The 22,804-nt window shown below is 45.8% G+C and overlaps 2 protein-coding genes across 4 annotated transcripts in view; one reads left to right on the forward strand and one right to left on the reverse strand.

Moving 5' to 3' along the window:
* Positions 1–551: 551 nt before the first annotated feature.
* On the reverse strand, positions 552–5,464 carry LOC140761210 (uncharacterized). The gene is made up of 3 exons (XM_073098453.1): positions 5,222–5,464; positions 1,484–1,563; positions 552–942 (listed from the first exon to the last, which is right to left on the reverse strand). The coding sequence occupies exons 1-3, from the start codon at positions 5,462–5,464 to the stop codon at positions 552–554; spliced, it is 714 nt and encodes a 237-aa protein (XP_072954554.1).
* Positions 5,465–20,648: 15,184 nt separating this feature from the next.
* The window catches only part of LOC140760929 (ubiquitin carboxyl-terminal hydrolase 9-like), a 30,978-nt gene continuing 28,822 nt past the window's right edge, over positions 20,649–22,804 (forward strand). For 2 of the 3 annotated variants that reach the window (XM_073098030.1, XM_073098032.1), the window contains exons 1-2: positions 20,650–21,105; positions 21,576–21,797. In XM_073098030.1, the coding sequence (XP_072954131.1) occupies positions 20,957–21,105; positions 21,576–21,797 (371 nt within the window). In that variant the 5' untranslated portion in view covers positions 20,650–20,956. Of the gene's footprint in view, positions 21,106–21,575; positions 21,798–22,804 lie in introns of all 3 variants that reach the window. The other variant, XM_073098031.1, reaches the window with a different exon arrangement.

Consider the following 22,804-nt stretch of genomic DNA (forward strand, 5'->3'; position numbering starts at 1 on the left):
CGTGTAGGATGCTGAGATAGGACGCGGCCTACCGTAACAGCCTCAAATAGCGTGATGTCTGTGGCTGAGTGGTGGGCAGCATTGGAGGCCTTCTTCGCCCAGGGTAAGAAGTGGAGCTACTGCTTCGGCTGCTCACCAGTGTAGCGCTGTAGGTATTGCTCCAAACCTGGGTTCAGGACCTCTGTCTGCCCATCCCTCTGTGGATGGTATGCTGAGCTCATCTGTTAGAACGTGGTATCGCGTGAAGCTTAGGCACATTGCTAACGAATACTTCCGTGACCTTCCGTGCTGTGTTGGGGTGGGTGAGCGCTGAGAAGTATGCATAGTTAGATAGGTGGTCGACCACCACCATGAAAAACCGATCACTGTAGGATGGTCGGTAGGCCTTCAAAGAAGTCCATTAAAGTATCTTGCTAGATTTGCTCGGGCACGGGAAGGGGTTGGAGAAGGCCGGCTGGTCGATTCTAATCTACCTTGGCTCATCAACGGTCTTCGTATATGCGGATGTAGTTGCGCACGTCTTGCTTCATGCCGGTCCACCAGCACACGAGTCATAGTCGCTTGTGGGTCCGAAAGATGCCCTCGTGGCCCGCAAGCGCTGAGTCGTGGAAGTTGCTAATCAAGTTGGTCTGCAAGTCTGCATATTTTGGGATTTGCATCCGGTCCCACTTGAGCACTAGTCCATCTGTCGTGCTGTCCTCGATCTGACTTGAAGGGTCTTGAGTCGCCAGAGCCGCAAGTTGCGCTAGGCTTGGTTCGTTCAAGGTGGCATCCGTGACCTGGTCCAAAACTGGGAGGGTAGGAATAAATAGGGTGGCTAGCTCGGCAGCTTCAAGTTGGCACGAGAGTTCATCGGCTCCACCGTTTTTGTAAACAAAGTCACAGTCAAACCCAAGCAACATGGAGAGCCACCTTTGTTGCACAAGAGTTTGGATCCGTTGCCTGAGTAAGTAGGGCAGACTACTTTGATTGATGCATACTCCGAACCGCATTCCGATCAGGTATAGGTGCCGCTGGCTAACAGCGTGGACCACGCGCTAACATCTTTCGCTCACACGTCGACAATTGGTGCGATCGTTCTAAGAGGGCATTGCTCATGTAGGCTACGAGTTGCCATTCTTGCATCAAAATTGCATTGATCCTTGATCCCAGATGTGTCACACTCGGCAACAAAGGTCTTGGTGAAAATCTGGTAGTTCTAACATGGGCGCCTCAATCAGGGCTTGCCTGAGGTCTTCAAATGCGCGTTCCTTATCGTCCCACTCAAACCCACGTTTGCAGAAATGGGCAGTCAGCGGGGCTGCAATCTTCCCGTAGCCCTAGATGAACCGACGGTAGTAGCCGGTTGAGCCGAGGAAGTCTTAGAGCTCCCTGGGCATCTTTGGTCATGGCCATCGCACCATGCTAGCCACCTTTGTGGGATCTGTGGGAGAGATGAAGTGTCCTAGGTACTAAACTCATGGCCGTACCCAAAGGCACTTACCTTTCATAACCTTCAGCCCCTGCGCCTGTAATATCTCCATAATTGTCCGTAGGTGGTGTTGGTGCTCCTCTCTTGATCGACTGTAAACAAGGATGTCATTAAGAAACGCTAAAACGTGCCGTCGATGGAGTGGGCTAGATACATCGTTCATCAGCGCTTGAAAAGTTTCCGGGGCATTAGTCAAGCCAAATGGCATTACAAGGAACTTCTAATACCCATCCTGGTTTTGAAAGGCTGTCTTGTGAACGTCGATTGCCCGGACCTAGATCTTGTGATAGCCGACCAGCTCACATCTAGCTTGGTGAAGATGGTGGCAGTAGCTAACTCATCCAATAATTCCTCTGGTATCGGATATCGGTCCTTGATGGTGATCGCATTAAGTGCTCGGCAATCCACGGCGAATTGTAATGGTTGTCCTTCCACACCAGGAGCACCAACGAAGAGTAAGCGCGATGGCTTGGCGGGATGCTGGCTCCCTCCGACATCACTCACACCAGCCGTGTGATCTCATCCTTTTGGGCATGTGCATACCGGTAAGGCCTCACGTTCGCTCGTCTAATCAAACCCCTAGAGATGTGAGTCCAAATCAGTGGCAGTTGTGTTACCTTGGCTCGATTCCTCCATAGTTGAGACCAATTGCATCAACAAGCCGTGGTAGCCCTAGTGTTCTGTCACAACCCTTCAAGTTGAATTGGTCTCAAAGTCAACTAGGACGTAAGCCCATAAGCCATTGAACTCCTAGCACCAAGTCGGCCACCTAGAATGCCTAAGGGTGCAAGTCCAACCAGAACATCTCACCTCGGATCTGCGCACATAGTTTCATCGTTGAGAAGTTGATGCGACAAATTGGGTTAGGGGTGACTTCATCCATCGGATTAGATGTAGTCCAGAGTCAGTTATTATCTCGACTCGGTGTGGCTGGTATGGGTATGTTGGCCGGAACAGTTGCCCTGGCTGCAACTCAGGTTTGCAAATCTAAAACATGGAACACTGGGTGCACTCGCGAGTCATCTGGAAGATCAAGTTGGTAGGCCACCTCGCCTACCTATTCAATCACTTGGTACGGCCCAAAATATCATTGTGACAGCATATGATCAATGATGGGTCGAACCAAGGTCTGGGGATAGGGCTGGAGTTTGATGTAGAGCCAAGCTCTTGCTGCGAATGTCCGATCCTTGTGGCGCCGATTGTAGATATCTGAACATCCCTATCCTCAAGGTTAGCCTTTTGCTGTCAAATCTGAGCATCCCTATCCTCAAGGTTTTCCTCAATGTTTGTACTTTCCGTCCATCGAGTCGACGTGTAGGATACCGAGGTAGGAGGTAATGGGTTTCAAAGGCTGTCTTGTGAATGTCGGTTGTTTGGACCCAGATCTTGTGATAGCCGGGCCACAAATCTAGCTTGGTGAAGATGGTGGCACCAGCTAACTCGTCCAATAATTCCTTCAGTATCGAATATCAGTCCTCGATGGTGATGGCATTAAGTGCACGGTAATCCATGGCGAATCGCAATGTGTTGTCCTTGTTCTGCACCAAGAGCACTGACGACATTGAACTCCTAGCACCAAGTCTGCCCCTACACATGTAATATCCATAACTGTCCGTAGGTGCTCCTCGCTCAATCGACTGTAAACGAGGATGTCGTCAAAAGATGCCAAAATGTACCGTCGATGGAGTGGGCTAAATACATCATTTGTCAGCTCTTGAAAAGTTTTTGGGGCATTTTGAGGAACTCGTAATACCCCTCATGGGTTTGAAAGGCTGTCTTGTTAATTTCAGTTGCCCGGACCTTGATCTTGTGATAGTCGGCCCACAAATTTAGCTTGGTGTCAAGATGGTGGCACCAGCTAACCCATCCAATAATTCCTCTAATATCGGATATTGGTCCTTGATGGTGATGGCATTAAGTGCCGGTTAATCCATGGCAAATCGCAATGAGTTGTCCTTCTTCCACACCATGAGCACTGATGAAGAGTAAGCGCTTTGGCTTGGCAGGATGATGGCTTTGTCCAGCATCTCCACCAGCCGTGTGATACATACTGGTAAGGCCTCACATTTGCTCGTCCAGCTCCCGGTGTGATCTCAATCCAATGATCGTGGTCTCAGATCGGCGGTAGTCCATGTGGCTCTTCAAAAACTTGATCAAACCGCTGGAGATGTGAGTCCAAATCAATGACAGTTGTGTTACTTGGGCTTCGTTCCTCTGTAGTTGAGACCAACCGCATCAACAAGCGATGGCAGCCGGCTTGTGGTAACTCGATAAGGGCTTGAAGGCTAGCCCTAGTGTTCGGTCACAACCCTTCGAGTTCAATTGGTCTTGAGGTCCATCCGCATCTAGTGTTCAGTCACAACCCTTCGAGTTCAATTGGTCTCGAGGTCAATCACTTGGTACAGCCCAAAATACCTTTGTGCAACCTTTTGGTCCAAGATGGGTCGAACCAAGGTCTGACGATAGGGCTGGAGTTTGATGTAGACCCAAGCTCCGGTTCCGTGCAACCGCCAAGTTAGCCTTCAGCCGTCGAATCTGAGAATTCCTATCCTCAAGGATTTCCTCAATGTTTGTACTTTCCGTCCGTCGAGTAGGTGTGTATGATACCGAGGTAGGAGGTGGCCTACGGTAAACAGCCAAAAACGGCGTGATGTCTGTGGTTGAGTGGTGGGCAACGTTGGAGGCCCTCTCCGCCCATGGCAAGAAGTGGAGCTTCCAAACTCTGGCGTACCACTATAGGTATTTCTCTAAACTCGAGTTCAAGACCTCTGTCTACCCGTCCCTCTGTGGATGGTATGCTAAGCTCATTCGTTAGATCGTGGTATCCCATGAAGTTTAGGCACGTCACCAACAAAACCATCTGCGACCTTCCGTGTGGTTTCGGGGTGGGCGAGTGCTGAGAAGTGCGCATACTTGGGGAGAGGCAGTCGATCACCACCATGATAAACCTGTTACCGTAGGATGGTCGGTAGGCCTTCAAAGAAGGCCATTGAAATATCTTCCCAAATTTGCTCCGGTATGAGTAGGGTTTGGAGAAGGCTTGCTGGTCGATTCTAATCTTCTTTGGCTCGTCGGCGGTCTTCGCTTGTGTGGATATAGTTGCACACGTCTTTCTTCATGCCGGTCCACCAGTAACCGAGTCAGTCGCTTGTGGGTCCAAAAGATGCCCTCATGTCCCGCAAGTGTTGAGTCGTGGAAGTTGCTAATCAAGGCTATTTGCAAGTCTGCATTGCTTGGGATTAGGATCCGGTCCCACTTGAGCACTAGTCCGCCTCTCATGCTGTCCTCGATCCGACTTGATGGGTCTTGAGACACCTTAGCCGCAAGTTGCACTAGGCTTGGTTCGTTCAAGGTGGCATCCATGACTCGGTCCAACAATGGGAGGGTTGGAATCAATAGGGTCGCTAGCTCGGCAGCTTCAAGTTGGCATGAGAGTACATCGGCTGCACCCTTTTTGTAAACCAAGCCACGGTCATACTCGAGCAACATGGAGAGCCACCTTTGTTACGCAGCAGTCTAGATCCGTCGCCTCAGTAAGTAGGGCAGACTACTTTGATTGGTGCGTACTCTGAACCGCATTTTGATCAGGTATAGGTGCCACTGGTTAACAGCATAGACCACACGCTAACATCTTTCGCTCGTACGTTGATAATTAATGCGACCGTTCTAAGAGGGCATTGATCATGTCGGCTACGAGTTGACATTCTTGCATTCAAATTGCACTGATCCGTGATCCCAGATGCGTCAGACTCGGAAACAAAGGTCATGGTGAAAATCTGGTAGTTCCAATATGGGCGCCTCAATCTGGGCTTGCTTGAGATCTTCAAATGGTCGTTCCGCCTTGTCGTCCCACTTGAACCTGCCTTTCAGGAGTATGGCGGTCAACGGGGCGGCAATCTTCCCATAGCCCTGGATGAACCGACGGTAGTAGCCAGTTGAGCCGAGAAAGTCTTGGAGTTCACTGGGCGTCTTCGGTCGTAGCCATCGCACCATGTTTGCCACATTTTTGGGATCTGTGGGAGAGATGAAGTACCCTAGGTACTCAAATCGTGGTCGTCCACAAAGGCACTTGCCTTTCATAACCTTCAACCCCTGTGCTTGTAATATCTCCTTAATTGTCCATAGGTGGGGTAGGTGCTCCTCTGTCAATCAACTGTAAATGAGGATGTCATCAAAAGACGCCAAAATGTACCGTTGATATAGTGGGCTAAATCCATCGTTCATCAGCCCTTGAAAAGTTGCCGAGGCATTAGTCAAGCCAATGGGCATTAAAATGAATTCTTAATACCCGTCATGGGTTCGAAAGGCTGTCTTGCAAATGTTGGTTGCCTGAACCCTGATCTTGTGAGAGCCGCCAGCCCACAAATCTAGCTTGCTGTGAAGTTGGTGGCACCAGCTAACTCGTCCAATAAGTCCTCCGGTATCGGATTACTATAATGATAAACCGATTGCCGTTGGAAGTTCGGTAGGTGCGACCTTCCATGCGGTGTCGGGGTGGGTGAGCGTTGAGGAGTGTGCATACTTCGCATGTGCGGATGTAGTTGCACACGTCTTTCTTCAAGCTGGTCCACCAACTATCGAATCATAGTCACTTGTGGTCTGAAAGATGCCCTCGTGGCCCTGGAGTGCTGAGTCGTGGAACTTGCTAATCAAGGCGGTCTACAAGTCTGCATTGTTTGGGATTAGGATCCGATCCCACTTGTGCACTAGTCTGTCAGTCGTGCTGTCCTCGATCTGACTTGATGGGTCTTGATTCACCTGAGCCACAAGTTGCTCTAGGATCGCTTATTTCAAGGTGGCATTCGTGACCCCGTCCAACAATGAGAGGGTTGGAATCAATAGGGTGGCAAGCTCGGTAGCTTTAGGTTGGCACTAGAGTGCATCGGCTGCACCATTTTTGTTAACCAAGTCACAGTCATACCTGAACAACATGCAGAGTCACCTTTGTTGCGCAGAAGTTTGAATCTGTCGCCAGAATAAGAAGGGCAGACTTCTTTGATTGGTGGGCATTACGAACGGCATTCCGATCAGGTATAGGTGTCACTCGCTAACAGCGTGGACCTTGGGCTAACATCTCTCGCTCGTATGTCGACAATTGGCGCGACCGTTTTGAGAGGGCATTGTTCATGTAGGCTACAAGTCGCCATTCTTGCATCAAAATTACGCTGATCCGTGATCCCAGATGCATCACACTTGGCAACAAAGGTCTTGGTGAAATTTGGTAGTGCTAATATGGTGCATTAATCAGGGCTTCCCTGAGATCTTCAAATGCTCATTCCGCCTTGTAATCCCACTCGAACCAGCTTTTGCGGAGTAGGGCGGTCAGCGGGGCTGCAATCTTCTCATAGCCCTGGATGAACCAAGGGTAGTAGCCGGTTGAGTCGAGGAAGTCTTGGAACTCCTTGGCGTCTTCGGTCATGACCATCGCACCATGCTAGCCACCTTTGTGGGGTCTGCAGGAGAGATGAAGTGTCCTAGGTACTCAACTAATGGCCGCCCCGAACGGCACATGCCTTTCAAAACCTTCAGCCCATGTGCCTGTCGATCGACTATAAACGAGGAATTAGTGAAGCCAAAGGCCTGTCTGGTCAATGTCGGGGTGGGCAAGCGATAACGAAGATCCCCGCAACATTCCGTATGGTGTTTGGTGGGCAAGCGCTGAGAAGTGTGCATACTTGGAGAGGCGGTCGACCACCACCTCGATAAACCGATCGCCATAGGACGGTCAATACACCTTCAAAGAAGTCTATTGAAATATCATCCCAAATTTGGTTGATTCTAACCTTCTTTGGCTTGTCGGCGGTCTTCGCATGTGCGAATGTAATTGCCACGTCTTTCTTCATGCCGGCCCACCAGCAATCAAGTCATAGTCGCTTGTGGGTCCGAAAGATGCTCTCGTGGCCCGCGAGGGCTGAGTCATGGAAATTGCTAATCATGGCGGTCTACAACTCGCATTGTTTGGGATTAGGATCCGGTCCCACTTGAGCACTAGTCCATCTCTCGTGCTATACTCAATCTGACTTGATGGGTTTTGAGTCACCTGAGCTGCAAGTTGCACTAGGCTTAGTTCGTTCAAGGTGGCAGCCATGACCTGGTCCAACAATGGGAGGGTTGGAATCAATAGGGTGGCTAGCTTGGCAGCTTCATGTTGGCACGAGAGTACATCGGCTGCACCCGTTGCGTTGGTGTTTGGAGCAACATGAAGAGCCACCTTTGTTGCGTTGGTGTTTGGATCCGTCGCTCGAGTAAGTAGGGCAGACTTCTTCAGTTGGTGCGCACTATGAATCGCATTCCGATCAAGTATAGCCCTCGCCGACAGCGTGGACCTTGGGCTAATATCTCTCGCTCATACGTCCACAATTGCTGCGACCATTGTTAGAGGGCATTGCTCATGTAGGCTACGGGTCGCCATTCTTGCATCAAAATTGTGCCAAATCCCTGATCCCAGATGCATCACAGTCGGCAACAAAGGTCTTGGTGAAATCTAATAGGGCTAACATGGGCGCCTTGATCGGTAGGCCACCTTGCCTACCCGTTCAATCACTTGGTACGGCCCAAAGTAGCTTTGTGCCAACTTTTGGTCCACGATGGGTCGAATTGAGGTCTAGCGATAGGGCTGGAGTTTGATGTTGACCTAAGCTCCTACTCCAAATGTCCGATACTGGTGCGCCGACTCTAGATCTGCTTCATCCGATTCTGTGCAACCTCCAAGTTAGCCTTCAGCCGTCAAATCTGATCATCCCTATCCTCAATGGTTTTCCTCAGTGTTTGCACTTTTTCTCCGTCGAATTGGTGTGTAGGAGACTGAGGTAGGAGGCGGCCTACCATAAACAGCCTCAAACGGTGTGATGTCTATGGTTGAGTGGTGGGCAGAGTTGTAGGCCCACTCCGCCCATGATAAGAAGTGCAGGTACCGCTTTGGCTGCTCTCCGGCGTAGATTGCTCCAAACCCGGGTTCAAGACCTCTATCTGCCCATCCCTCTGTGGATGGTATGCTGAGCTCATCTGATAGACCGTGGTATCCTGTGAAGTTTAGCCATGTCACTAGCGAAGACCTTCGCGTCCTTCCGTGCGGTGTAGGGGTGGGCGAGCGCTGAGAAATGTGCATACTTGGAGAGGCGGTCGACCACCACCATGATAAACCGATCGCCCTTGGATGGTCGGTAGGCCTTCAATGAAGTCCATTGAAATATCTTCTCAGATTTGCTCGGGCACAGGAAGGGGTTGGAGATGGTCTGGTCAATTCTAATCTGCTTTGGCTCGTTGCGGACTTTGCATGTGTGGATATAGTTACGCGCGTCTTTCTTCATGCCGGTCCACCAGGAATTGAGTCATAGTCCCTTGTGGGTCCGGAAGATGTCCTCGTGGCCCGTGAGCGCTGAGCCGTGGATGTTGCTAATCAAGGTGGTCTGCATTGTTTGGGATTAGGATCTGGTCCCACTTGAGCACTAGTCCGTCTCTTGTGCTTTACTCGATCTGACTTGATGGGTCTTGAGTCACCTGCGCCACAAGTTGCACTAGGCTTAGTTCCTTCAAGGTGGCATCCATGACCTAGTCTAACAAGGGGGAGGGTTGGAATCATTACCGTGCCTAGCTCAACAGCTTTAGGTTGGCACGAGAGTGCATTGGCTACGTTGTTCTCTGAACCCTTTTTGTAAACCAAGTCATAGACAATCATACCCGAGCAATATGGAGAGCACCTATGTTGCGTAGGAGTTTGGATCCGTCGCCCGAGTAAGTAGGGCAGACTTCTTTGATTGGTGCGCACTACGAACTGCATTCCGATCAGGTATAGGTGCCAGTTGCTAACAGCGTGGACCACAGGCTAACATCTCTCGCTCGTACGTCAACAATTGGCGCAACCGTTGTGAGAGGGCATTGCTTATGTAGGATACGGGTTGCCATTCTTGAATCAAAATTGCGTCGATCCCTGATGCCAGATGCGTCACACTCGGCAACAAAGGTCTTGGTGAAATCTGGTAGTGCAAACATGGGCACCTCGATCATGGCTTGCCTGAGATCTTCAAATGCACGTTCTGCCTTGTCATCCCACTTGAACCTACCTTTGCAGGGTAGAGGAAGTCTTGAAGCTCCTTGGGCATCTTCGGTCATGGCCATTGCACCATGCTAGCCACCTTTGCGGGATCTGTGGGAGGGATGAAGTGCCCTAGGAACTCAACTTGTGGCCACCCCCAAAGGCACATGCCTTTCATAAAAACCTTCAGCCCGTGCGCCTGTAATATCTCCATAACTATCTGTAGGTGTTGTAGGTGCTCCTCTCTCGATCGACACCGTAAACGATATGTCATCAAAAGATGCCAAAATTTACCGTCAATGGAGTGGGCTAAATACATCATTCATCAGCCCTTGAAAAGTTGCCGGGGCATTAGTCAACCCAATGGGCATTACAAAGAACTCGTAATATCCGTCATGGGTTCGAAAGGCTGTCTTGTGAATGTTGGTTGCCCAGACCTTGATCTTGCGCTGGCCCACAAATCTAGCTTGGTGAAGATGTTGGCACCAGCTAACTCGTCCAATAATTCCTCAATAACGGTATCAGATATTGGTCCTTGATGGTGATGGCATTAAGTGCTCGGCAATCCACGCCGAATCCCAATGAGTTGTCCTTTCGCACTAGGAGCACCGACGAAGAGTAGGCGCTATGGCATGGCTAGATGATGTCTCTGTCGAGCATCTCTCGCACCAGCCATGTGATCTCATCCTTTTGGGCATGTGGATACTGGTAAGGCCTCACATTCGCTGGTCCGGCTCTCGGTGTGATCTCTATCTGATGATCGTGGTCTCAGATTAGCGGTAGTCCTTGTGGCTCTTCAAAGACTTGATAAAACCCCTGAAGAAGTGTGATCTCTATTGTGTTACCTGGGTTAGGTTCCTCTGTGGTTGAGACCAACCACATCAATAAGCCATGGCAGCCAGCTTGTAGTAACCCGATTAGGGCTTGAAGGCTAGCGCTGGTGTTCGGTCACAACCCTTTGAGTTGAATTGGTCTCGAAGTCCATCCGCATCAAGCCAAAATCAACTTGGATTGGGCCAAAACCCTGAAGCCATTGAACTCCTAGCACCAAGTCGGCCCCCTTGAGAGGCAAACGGTATAGGTCCAACCGGAACATCTCACCTAGGATCTGCACAGATGATTTCATGGATGAGAAGTTGGTGCGACAAATTGGGTTGGGGGTGACGGGTGACCATCGGATTCAATGTAAGCCAGAGTCAATTAGTATCCTGACTTGGTGTGGCTGAATCGGGTATGTTGGCCACAACAGCTGTCTCAGCTGCAACTCAGGCTTGCCAAGCTGAAACATGGAACACTTGGTGCACCCGCGAGTCATCTGGAAGTTTAAGTAGGCCCACTCTGCCCATGGTAAGAAGTGGAGCTACCGCCTTGGCTCCTCTCCAGCGCAACATTGTAGATATTGCTCCAAACCCAGGTTCAAGACCTCTGTCTGCCCGTCCCTCTGGGGATGGTATACCGAGCTCATACAATAGATCGTGGTATGCTTTGAAGTTTAGCCACGTCGCTAACGAATACCTCCACGACCTTCCGTGCGGTGTAGGGGTGCGCGAAAGCTGAGAAGTGCGCATACTTGGAGAGGTAGTCGACCACCACCATGATAACCGATCGCCTTTGGACGGTCGATAGGCTTTCAATGAAGTCCATCGAAATATCTTCCTAGATTTTCTCGGGCACGGGAAGGGGTTGGAGAAGGCTGGCTGGTCTATTCTTATCTGCTTTGGCTCGTTGGCATACTTCGCATGTGCGGATGTAGTTGCGCACGTCTTTATTCATGCCGATCCACTGCCAGAACCACGGACCCCACCTCCCTCAACATCTTAGCCGGAGGTGCTTCAATCCTTGCAATCAATACATGCATTCATTGTTGAGATGGTTAGTGTCCACCTTCGCGAACTCCATGATGAACGGACTTCATGAGCACAAATAGAGAGGAGTGTTGCGGCTCCTGAACCTATGACCGCGGAACTAATTAAAGAGGAAGATGTCATAGGTTTTGTGGTGGACCCATGGACGAACCCACCAGGGTTAGGCACACGACATGGAGTTCAGCACCCTAAAACTCCACCCCATTCAACGGCTAGGTCTTGGTCTAACTAGACGGCACCTAAGGCTTGGCCCGAACCACCTGTGCCTAGGGCTTAAACCGAGCCACCCGTAGCTAGAGTCTAGCCCAAAATAGAGTGAGGTAGACCCTGGCATGAACTGCCTACACCAAGACCAGGGCTTGAGCGACCTACGGCTAGAGATTGGCTCGAGCCACGTACGGCTAAGGCAGGCAATGTTCCGAACCAATGTGTCATGGAACCAATGCCACAATGGGGCCCCCTCCACATGGCAAAAGAGACCCATGCAGGTAACGAGGATATGCCATCCATGAAGATGAGCCATTTGTGGGGCTCAAGTTCGAACCATACAACTCGATTTCCCCAGTTCGCAAGAGGAAATCAACTAGACTGGGTCTATCGAGCGGATCAGTTCTTCACCTACCAATGGACTCCAGACCGCCAGAAGGTCCTAATAGCCTCATTCCACTTGGAGGATGTCACCATCTTGGGATGAGTTTGCATCCACCCTATGTACTCGGTTCGGTCTGACATAGTATGAAGACTTCCAAGCAATCTTGACTAAGCTAACTCAACGGACCACGGTCCGAACTTATCAAGAACAATTTGAGAGAATTGTACCGGGTTGGTCAGACTCAGCCCACCGCAGCACCTTCATCAGTGGACTCAGGTCCGACATACAAGCGGAGGTCAAGGCCATGAGGCCTTGGACATTGTTGGAGGCCTTTTCTATAGCAAGGAGGAGAAGGTCAAGGAACTACGAAGGAGCCCTACGGACTGGAGAGGATCCCGGCCGGCTCCAAGCAATGCTGGATTTGGTCCTCCCACTCAACCTCAAGGAGGGAAGTTCCTACCACCTAGTGATCCTCTCACCGACTTCGTAGGGCAATGGAAGAGCTTCTTTTGACAACTGACCCCATGATGTGATCTGGGTCTGATCGGATCAATTCATAGGGACATTGAGCTCGATTGATCGAGTCTATTTATCTTTTAATTATTTCATGATATAAGCCTTTTAGGCACGTCTAGTTTAGTCATATGAGCCATTAAGGCAAGTTCAAATAAGTTATGACAGCCCTTAAGGTAAGTCTAATTAAGTCAAGTAAGCCTTTAAGGCAAGTCCAATTAAGTCATGTAATCCTTTAATGCAAATCCTATTTCGAGTTGTGTCAACTTTTAGAGCTAGTCCTAGTGGGACTCATTATAACCGACCTCTATATATTAGAGGGGTTGGGCTACTTTGTTAAGCATCCGAGCATTGAGAAAGTATTCTAGCCTTAAGTTTATCTTAGGAGAAAAAGTAAGATAACCTAGGAGTAGAAGTAAATTAATATCCCCTCATCACTAATTATACTTTGTTACTAGATATATCTATCTTGGATTTGCCGCTCGAGTAAGTAGGGCAGACTTCTTTGATTGGTGCGCACTATGAACCGCATTCCGATCAGGTATAGGTGACACTCGTTAACAGCGTGGACCACGGGCTAACATCTCTTGCTCGTACGTCCACAATTGGCGCGACCGTTGTGAGAGGGCATTGTTCATGTATGCTACGAGTCTCTATTCTTGCATCAAAATTGCGCCGATCCCTGATCCCAGATGTGTGACACTCAGCAATAAAGGTCTTGATGAAATTTGGTAGTGCTAACATGGGCGCCTCGAGTAGGGTTTGCTTGAGATCGTCAAATGCGCATTCCACTGTGTCGTCCCACTCGAACCCACCTTTGCGGAGTAGGGTGGTCAGCAGGGCTGCAATCTTCCCGTAGCCCTGAATGAACCAACAGTAGTAGCCTGTTGAGCCAAGGAAGTCTTGGAGCTCCTTGGGCATCTTCAGTCATGGCCATTGCACCTTGCTAGCCACCTTTACAGGGGTCTGTGGGAGAGATGAAGTGCCCTAGGTACTCAACTCGTTGCCGCCCCCAACGGCACTTGCCTTTCGTAACCTTCAACCTGTGGGCCTGTAATATCTCCATAACTGTCCGAAGGTGGTGTAGGTGCTCCTCTATCGATCGACTGTAAACGAGGATGTCGTCAAAAGACGCCAAAACGTACCGTCAATGGAGCGCGCTAAATACATTGTCCATTAGCCCTTTGTGCCAACTTTTGGTCCAACTTTTGGTCCATGATGGGTCGAGAATCCCATTGTACCTTTGGTCCATGATCGGTCCATCAGCCCTTTGTACCCTTGTGCCAACTTTTGGTCCATGATGGGTCGCGAGGTCTAGCGATAGGGCTGGAGTTTGATGTAGACCTAAGCTCCTACTGCAAACGTCCGATCCTGGTGGCACCGATTGTAGATCTACTTCATCCGGTTATGTGCAACTGCCATGTTAGCTTTCAGCCGTTGAATCTGAGCATCCCTATCCTCAAGGGTTTCCTCAATGTTTGTACTTTCCATTCGTCAAGTCGTAGTGTAGCATACCGAGGTAGGAGCGTCAAACAGCGTGATGCTGTGGCTGAGTGGTGGGCAGCGTTGTAGGCCCTCTCCACCCATGGTAAGAAGTGGAGCTACCGCTTTGGCTGCTCTCCGGCGTAGCACTGTAGATATTGCTCCAAACCTGGGTTCAAGACCTCTCCGACCCCACCACCCTCGACATCTCAACCAGAGGTGGTTTAATCCTTGCAATCAATACAAGCATTCATGGCTAAGATGGTGTGCGCTATTCGCGAACTCTGTGATGAACAGACTTCACGAGCACAAATAGAGAGGAGTGTTGCAGCTCCTGAATCTATGAACGCAGAACCAATTGAAGAGGAGGATATTGTAGGGCGACATCCATCCCTTGGGCGTGCACACAAATGAACGAACCCACCACAGATAGGCACACGAGATGGAGTTCGGCGCACTGAAACCCCTCCCCATCCAACGGCTAGGGCTTGGTTTGACCCGACTACAGCAATAAAACCTGATGTCGCCGAGCTAGCCACCCTATCGATTCCTACCCTCCCCTTGTTGGACCAGATTAGGGATGCCACCTTGAAGGACCCAAGCCTAGTGGAACTTGCGGCTCAGGTGACTCAAGACCCATCAAGTCAGATCGCATACAGCACGAAAGACGGACTAGTGCTCAAAGGGAACCGGATCCTAATCCCAATTAATCCAGACTTACGAACCGCCTTGACTAGCCATTTCCATGACTCACTCGTGGGCCACGAGGGCATCTTTCGAACCCACAAGCGATTATGCCTCAAAGTTGGTCGACCAGCATGAAGAAAGACATGCACAACTACATCTGAACATGTGAAGTCTGCCAACAAGCCAAAGCAGATTCAACTCGACCAGCCGGCCTTCTCCAACCCTTTCCCATGCCCAAGTAGATCTGGGAAAATATTTTAATGGACTTCATTGAAGGCCTACCGACTGTCCAAGGACGATTGGTTACCATGGTGGTGGTTGACTGCCTCTCCAAGTATGCACACTTCTCAACGCTCGCCCACCCCTACACTACATGAAAGGTTGAGGAGGTCTTTGTTCACGACGGGGCTAAACTTCACGGGATACCATGATCTATTGTGTCCGACCGATATTCGGTGTTCACTAGTTAGTTCTGGCAAGAATTATTTCGTCTATAGGGCACGACGTTCCGAATGAGCTCGGCATACCATCCATAGACAGATGGGCAGATAAAGGTCTTGAACCAGTGTTTAGAGTAATACCTATGGTGCTATGCCGAAGAGCAGCCAAGGCGGTGGCTCAACTTCTTACCATGAGCGGAGTGAGCCTACAACACTGCCCACCACTCAACCATAGACACACGCCTTTTGAGGCAGTTTATGGGAGGCCGCCTCCTACTTTGGTCTCCTACACATCGACTCGACGAACAAAACACACGGACATCGAGGAAACCCTTGTGGATAGGGATGCTCAGGTCTGACGGCTAAAGACCAACTTGGCAATTGCATAGAATCAGATGAAGCAAATCTACAATTAGCAACACTAGGAGGAGACATTCGTAATAGGAGATTAGATCTACATCAAACTCCAGCCCTACCGCTAGACCTCAATTTGGCCCATCATGAACCAAAAGCTAGCACATAGGTACTTTGGGTCGTACCGAGTGATTGAATGGGTAGGGAGGTGGCCTACTTGATCTTCTAGATGACTCGCAGATGCACCCAGTGATCCATGTTTTAGCTTTGCAAGCCCGAGTTTGCAGCAGAGACAGCTGTTGTGACCAACATACCCGATCAACCACACATAACCAAGAGCCATGCCACTTCGGGTTGTAGCCAAGAGAAGGATTCAGGTAGATAAAAGATTGATCACACAAGTACAAGTGGAGTGGTCCAACGGACCAACGAGAGATCCGACTTGGGAGTCTAAGTTCAAGTTGATGCAGCGCTTCCCAGACTTCTCACCTTGAGAACAAGATGGTTGAAAGTGTGGTGGAGTGAAGTGATCCGATTCTAATCGGATCCATTCATGTAGACATTAGACTTGATTGATCGAGTTTATTTATCTTTAAATTATTTCATGATGTAAGCCTTTTAGGCAAGTCTAGTTTAGTCATGTGAGCCATTAAGACAAGTCCAAATAAGTTATGACAACCCTTAAGGCAAGTCTAATTAAGTCAAGTAAGCCTTTAAAGTAACTCCAATTAAGTCATGTAAGCCTTTAACGTAAATCCCAATTCGAGTCATGTCAACCTTTAGGCTAGTCTTAGTGGGACTCATTGTAATCGACCTCTATATATAGAGGGGTTCGGCTACTTTGTTAAGCATCCAAGCTGTAACACCCAAATACTAAACACGTGCATGACACGAGCCCACACGGCATGTTCATGGCACCTGACGATTTGGTTAGTTCTTGACAATCAAATAAACATGTATCAATATCATAATTTTATCCACAACATCTAACTAAGAATAACTCAAGTCTAACTGTCAACAACATACAGATAACCCTACTTGGGCCCCACATATGCCATAACACATCATCAAGAGTTTTTCACAACTACATATATAAAACGGTGGTATATTAGGGGTGAAAACGGATCGGATACGGATCGGATAGTGCTCAACCCATATCCGGATCCGTATTTTTAATTCGGATACGGATATTGGACGGATAGTAAAATTTAAAACCATATCCTAACTAAACGGATACAAATAATTTTCGGATAAAGGATCGGATTTTAAACGGATATTGATTAAATTTAAAATAATTATAATATTTTATTTAAATATAATTAACATAAAATTATTAAGAGTTTTACAACAAATAATTCTTTTGTATGTCAAATATATAAAATTAGAGAAATTAATCTCTATAAATAATATATAATGTATTATTAGTAATAATATTAATACTTACTATTTAAATAAGCAAACTAAAAACTGTAAATCATTTAAAAAAATATGCGGGTAAACGGATATCCGATATCCGTATCCGAATCCGAAAAATTTATCCGACCCGTATCCGACTCCGTATCCGAATTTTTTTCAAAAATTCTATCCGTATCCGAATCCGAATCCGAGTCGGATAGAAATTTTTTATCCGAATCCGATCCGAGTCGGGTCGGATAGCGGGTCGGGTCGGAGTTAATCCGACCCGTTTTCACCCCTATGGTATATACATAATTATACAAGTATTAAGTCACCTGCTATAATATAAGACAAGGATAAAGACACACTTTGGAGGATGTCTACTAATACATCAGATAAGATAACTCATCTAGTGTATAACATTAACCACACTCTACTCTTCACCCACTAGCAAGACCTCTAAGGAAGTATTCTGCTCCACTCATTCACTTGGGTTTTTGGAAAGGAGAAAACAAAGAATCATAAGCTAAATGCTCAGTGAATAGACCTTACCCAGAATCAATAAAGCCAAACAAAGAGTAAATCATATACTGGATGATATGAATTAGAAAGAGCATCATATCATGAATGAGTATATGAGTGTTTCTTAACAATACATAAATGAAAAATAGATAACATATCATGTCATAACTAATAAAATATATAATCCTCGACAATGAGTAAACAAATCTCCATGTCATACCATCATCACAACTCTCTCTCAAATATAACAAATATAATGCATGTCGATCATGATCATGCTATAATATCAAATGCAACCACCTATGATGCATATTGACCATTCGATAATCGTATAACAAATGATAATGAAATCATATCCATTTCTCAACATCTCAGTCATCAAAGTCAGCTCTATATGTCATCATCATGCTAGACCACTATGCATAGTCAACACCCGGTACCTGATCTTAAAATCTGCCCATAGGCTCAAAGCATACCCTACCATACGCTAAGAGTATCTCAGTCATAATCATACCCTGCCATATGCTAAGGGTATATCAAAATCCATCTAGATCGGGTACCTTACCAGTTAATAGAAATCACATGAGGGTAACTCACCACACACATGCCCTAGCGAACGACAGGTGTCCGATTGTCTGTGCACATAGACTCAACTGACCTCGGACATGGGCCATGAGATATCGCATATCAGTGACCATAATCATCACTCCAGGCACCCCTAACCCTGGCGCCTACTCGGATACCCTCATGTTTTCTCTATCAACTTTCCTATTAATGAGATTTATACATTTCCTTCTATATGATAGATCACGTGCATATATCCAGTACTATAACAAGTCGTGCATATCAGGAATTTAGGTGGTAAGAAAGTCAAGAGGAAAATAATACAATACAGTCTCCAACCATATATCTAACACATGTAGATCACTACTAGTCTATCACATGCATACTCATGCTAGAGATCACCCCGACACAAAGTCATATTATAATCATCTCCAATCATCTTTATGTCATCAGCATAATCATATCCTAAATCAGTCTAATCAAATGAATAATAAAATATATTCAACTGAAATCATCTCTAAATAAGGTCGTATAATCATGCTGGAGATCAAAACATGCATATACATAATTATAGAATAAATCCTAATTTGAGAAATGCGTCTAGGGAATAAGACTACTCACCCCACAACAATTACTAAACAACCACTCGTTCACGCTGCTACGACAACGATCAAGCCTCTATAGCTAAATCCACGGGGTCTTGAATAGGGGGGTCAGGATTTGAAATTATTTATAACAAATAATGTCAGTCTTTCTATTTATTAAAATTAACTCGGCTAAAAAATAATTTCTTGTTGTAATCATGTACTCTTTATTTCTACATTTGTTTTGTTATTTATTAACCATAATTATATTATTTAATAGTGTATTTAAAACATAATTATCTGCCTATTATTCTCTTGGATAATTAAGAAAAATAAGAATTAAGTTACTGCAAATAATTACGCAAGAATATACGTACATAACCCTAATAATTACTATTACCTACCTAGGATTAAAATAGTAATTTATGCTGCAGGTATTTTGCTAAATATGATATGTAATTAGATTTAATTCATATAAATTAAATACATTAGATTAACTAAACTAATTAAATAATTAATAACATAATCAAATATAATTTGAATAGTATCAATAATATGCATATATATAAAACTATAAATAATGTTGGGCTCAGCCCAACACCTTAACCTAGTAGGTGTTGGGCCAAGCCTAGCACCATGCGCAGTATGGTGCTGGGTCAAGCCCAGCACCTCACTATAGTGTTACCCAAGAGGAGAAAGAAGGGAGGAGGAGGAGAAGAAGAAGAAGAAGAAGAAGAAGAAGAAGAAGAAGAAGAAGAAGAAGAAGAAGAAGAAGGAGGAGGAAGGGGAAGAGGGTTGGGCCGCAGCTGCTGGTGGCCACTCAGCGGCCGGCCTCTCGCCGGCGACTCAAACCTCTAGTGTCCCGAGAGGAAACTGACAAAGAGAAAGAGCAAGAGAGAGAGAGAGAGAGAGAGAGAAAGAGAGAAGGAGAGAGAGAGAGGAGAGAGAGAGAGGCTCACCGGCGGACAAAAGGGCCAACGATGACTTTTCCCGATGGCCGGTGATTGCTGGTGCACTAGAGGGAGAGAGAGAGCTAGAGAGAGAAATAGGTCGAGAGAATGCTAGGAAGAGAGAGAGAGAGAAAGAATATTAGAGAGAGAGAGCTAGTCACGCCGCGGCGCGGGATGGTCAGTGGGCCGGGTCCCACCTCCACGCGTTGCTGCGACATGTAGTAGCGTGGCTCGGTGGAGGTGCGTGGCACCCCACCACTACCATAGTAAGCTGGGCATGCTGGGCACGAGGCTGGCCACAGCGTGGCCGGTCGCGTCGTGCTTAGCAGTTTTAGTTTCTTTTTTTTTACCCTACTTGGGTTATTACATAAGCATTGAGAAAGTATTTTAGCTTTGAGTTTATTTTAGGAGTAAGAGTAAGATAACTTAGGAGTAGACGTAAATTAATATCCTTTCATCACCGCCATTGCTGCCCATCACCTTCCTCACCATCACCATTGCCATCATCCCTTCTTTCACCCTCTCTATCTACCATATTTATATGTATATCTCTCAAAATATAAATCTTTTGCACGTATACCTTTTAAAATTCTTATTCTTTAAATACTATTTGGAATAGCTTTAATTAAAATTTGAATATTTTTAAATATAAAAAGACAAAAGTATCATTATTATTGTTTCAAGTATTTCAATAGTATTTTTATCTTTAATAGTAAATAACTTAATTTAAAATAATCATGAAGGTATCTATATAAATAATATTTGTTCCCGGGGATATACATACTTTTATAGATATTTATTTATTTTTATAATTATTTAGATCTATTTATAGATTATTTAAATATTTTTAAAATATTAGCAATCCGATTTGGTTAAACTAATTACTCAGTTATCCGAACCCCAATCAGATCGGTTCGATTCTAATAACTATGCCTAATAACTATGCTTGTTAACAGACTAACGTTTACTAATTGTTTTTACGTGGTCTCATCTAAGCCGCTGTCTTGTGAAATCCTCTCTAACATCAGCATCTGAGCTTTTGCCACGTAGTCGGTGTTCCCAAACCGTTGCATTTTTCGTCCAACACTTTTCTAATTCACTATTTTTACACGCCAACATCCAGAAATAAACAAAATCAGGATACAAATTTTATTTCCATTCGACGTCTACAAGCCGCAATACCTCTCTCATTATTCTAATGTTAGTATTAACTCGAGAACCCATCGTCCAGAAAGATCGTTGAAAAGGGGATCAAGAAAGCCGGGTCCGAGGCGTATTCCTCATCCTTTCGCCTTCTCTTCTTTTCCTTATTCTTCTTTTCCATTTCCGGGATCTCAAATCCCCTCTCTCCGAGGGACCTACTCCTAACCCTTTTTATTGTCCGAGTTCTAGGGTTTCGAATCTCGCCTTCTTAAATCGATTACTTTACTCTTCAAATCTCTTTCTCCTGGTGATACCGTTCTCTCTTTCTTAGTTTCTTTTACGGTTTCTTGTGGTTCTCGATGACGATTCCCAATTCAGAGGACTTCCTCTCGGCCGGCAGTTGCTTGCCGTGCACACCGGAGGAAGAGAAGGAGACCATCAGTGAGTTAATGAGGGAGGCCGAGGATAATGTCAAAGACGGCGATCTGTATTACCTCATTTCTTATAGGTGATCGCTGTCTCAATTTGAGTCCTCTTTGATTGATGTCTCTGAGTCTTTTGATCTGTTATTTGTTTTGCTTGTGAGGCTTAGATAGATACTGATTTGGTAGCATTTTGAATAGCAAGTGCGCAATATGGTTTGATGCTTGCTATCATGAACTTTAGTGCAGGATGTATCCTGCAATGTCGGTGGAGATCTACCATAACAGATTAGATAGAACTTATGATGTGAAATCTGATCATATTTCATATCTTTAAATTGAACATGTGAAGCGAGTAATGGATCTGGATGCCTACATTATATTAGAAAAACCAAACTCCTGCAATTTTGGACCATTTATACCCATTTGTGGCCCTCGATGTGACTTAATTTTAATTCCTTAGAAAGCAGTAGCAATTCATCTTATTAATTTCATTCATGAATTTAAAAGTACTATGCGATGATTTTGAGCTTGTGTACTACTTGTAAATTTGCAGATGGTGGACAGATTGGCAAAAGTATGTAGGTTTGGACAAGGGTGAGGAGAGTTGCAGTGAGAGCCTTCTGCACATTCCATTTAGACCTGGAGAGATTGATAACTCAAAGCTTGTATTGGATGGAACAAAGGTGGAAGATGAACCTGATCTTCAAAGAAACTTGCAGGAAGGGGAAGATTACACTTTGGTGCCCCAAGAAGTTTGGAGAAAGCTTTTCGAATGGTAAATCATGTTTTTATATTTTATCTTTGTAAGACCTTTCTTACTAGAGCTATCTAATTTTGAAAGTTACAATTTAGAGAGGAGGGAAGGAGAAAGAAATCATTGATGTTTATTTATGTAACATGCTGATGTTTTGAACTCATATGATTTGTAACTCCTAATTTTGGTGGTCAACTCAAAGCTAAGGGGAGTTGCTAAAATTAAAATGTTTTATTTTGGAAAGCTGTCTGATAAGCACCACACTGTGAAAGGATCTTAGAGGAGCGTACTGTTGTTATTCTTATCCTGCCATTTATATTAAAGTTTATAAGAATAAGCAATCTACTTCATATTGTTGAATTTCCTCCTTTTTGTAACTTTTGTCCATTGTTCTCTTAGCTAAAATTTTGGAGAATGGAGCACGGTTGCATGAGGTGACATTATGCTTTGGTGATTTATTAAAATACTGATTTTCGAAATTTCCACCCCATTGATAGAATAAGATCTTTGTTTGATTGATATATTTCATAGAATAGATTAAGATCTTTGTTTGTTTGATCTATTTCATATAAAAGTGTGTATTTCTGTGATTATTGTCTATGTACATGATCTGAAATAATACTGGAAGTACTTATTCATCATTACGTTGGCAACAATTTGCTCCATCCGGGGCTTCTTTTTCCTTCAAATTACAGTAATTCATTAAGCAGCTAAATATCCTAATCTTTTTCATCATATTTTTAAACATAAAAAAATAATAGATTAAGGATTATTAAGTAATGATTTAGCTGATTGTTAAGCTCCCTATTAAGAGGGAAAGCTCAATCATGCTGAAGTAAAATTCTCCATAATTCATTGTGATGTTTGCTATTCTACATTTTATGATGGAATGAAGAATGTTAATAATTGGGACTAGTAGATATAGCACTCTACGAATATTGGGTTTCCTACTTTTCTTTGCATTTGGCTGGAGCCATGTACCTTGCACCTTGAATTCTGCTAACTATTAGTTAGTGACTTTACATATA

This window comes from Typha angustifolia, chromosome 6 (assembly GCF_048772165.1).
Source record: "Typha angustifolia cultivar Huaian chromosome 6, ASM4877216v1, whole genome shotgun sequence".
Lineage (NCBI taxonomy): Eukaryota > Viridiplantae > Streptophyta > Magnoliopsida > Poales > Typhaceae > Typha > Typha angustifolia.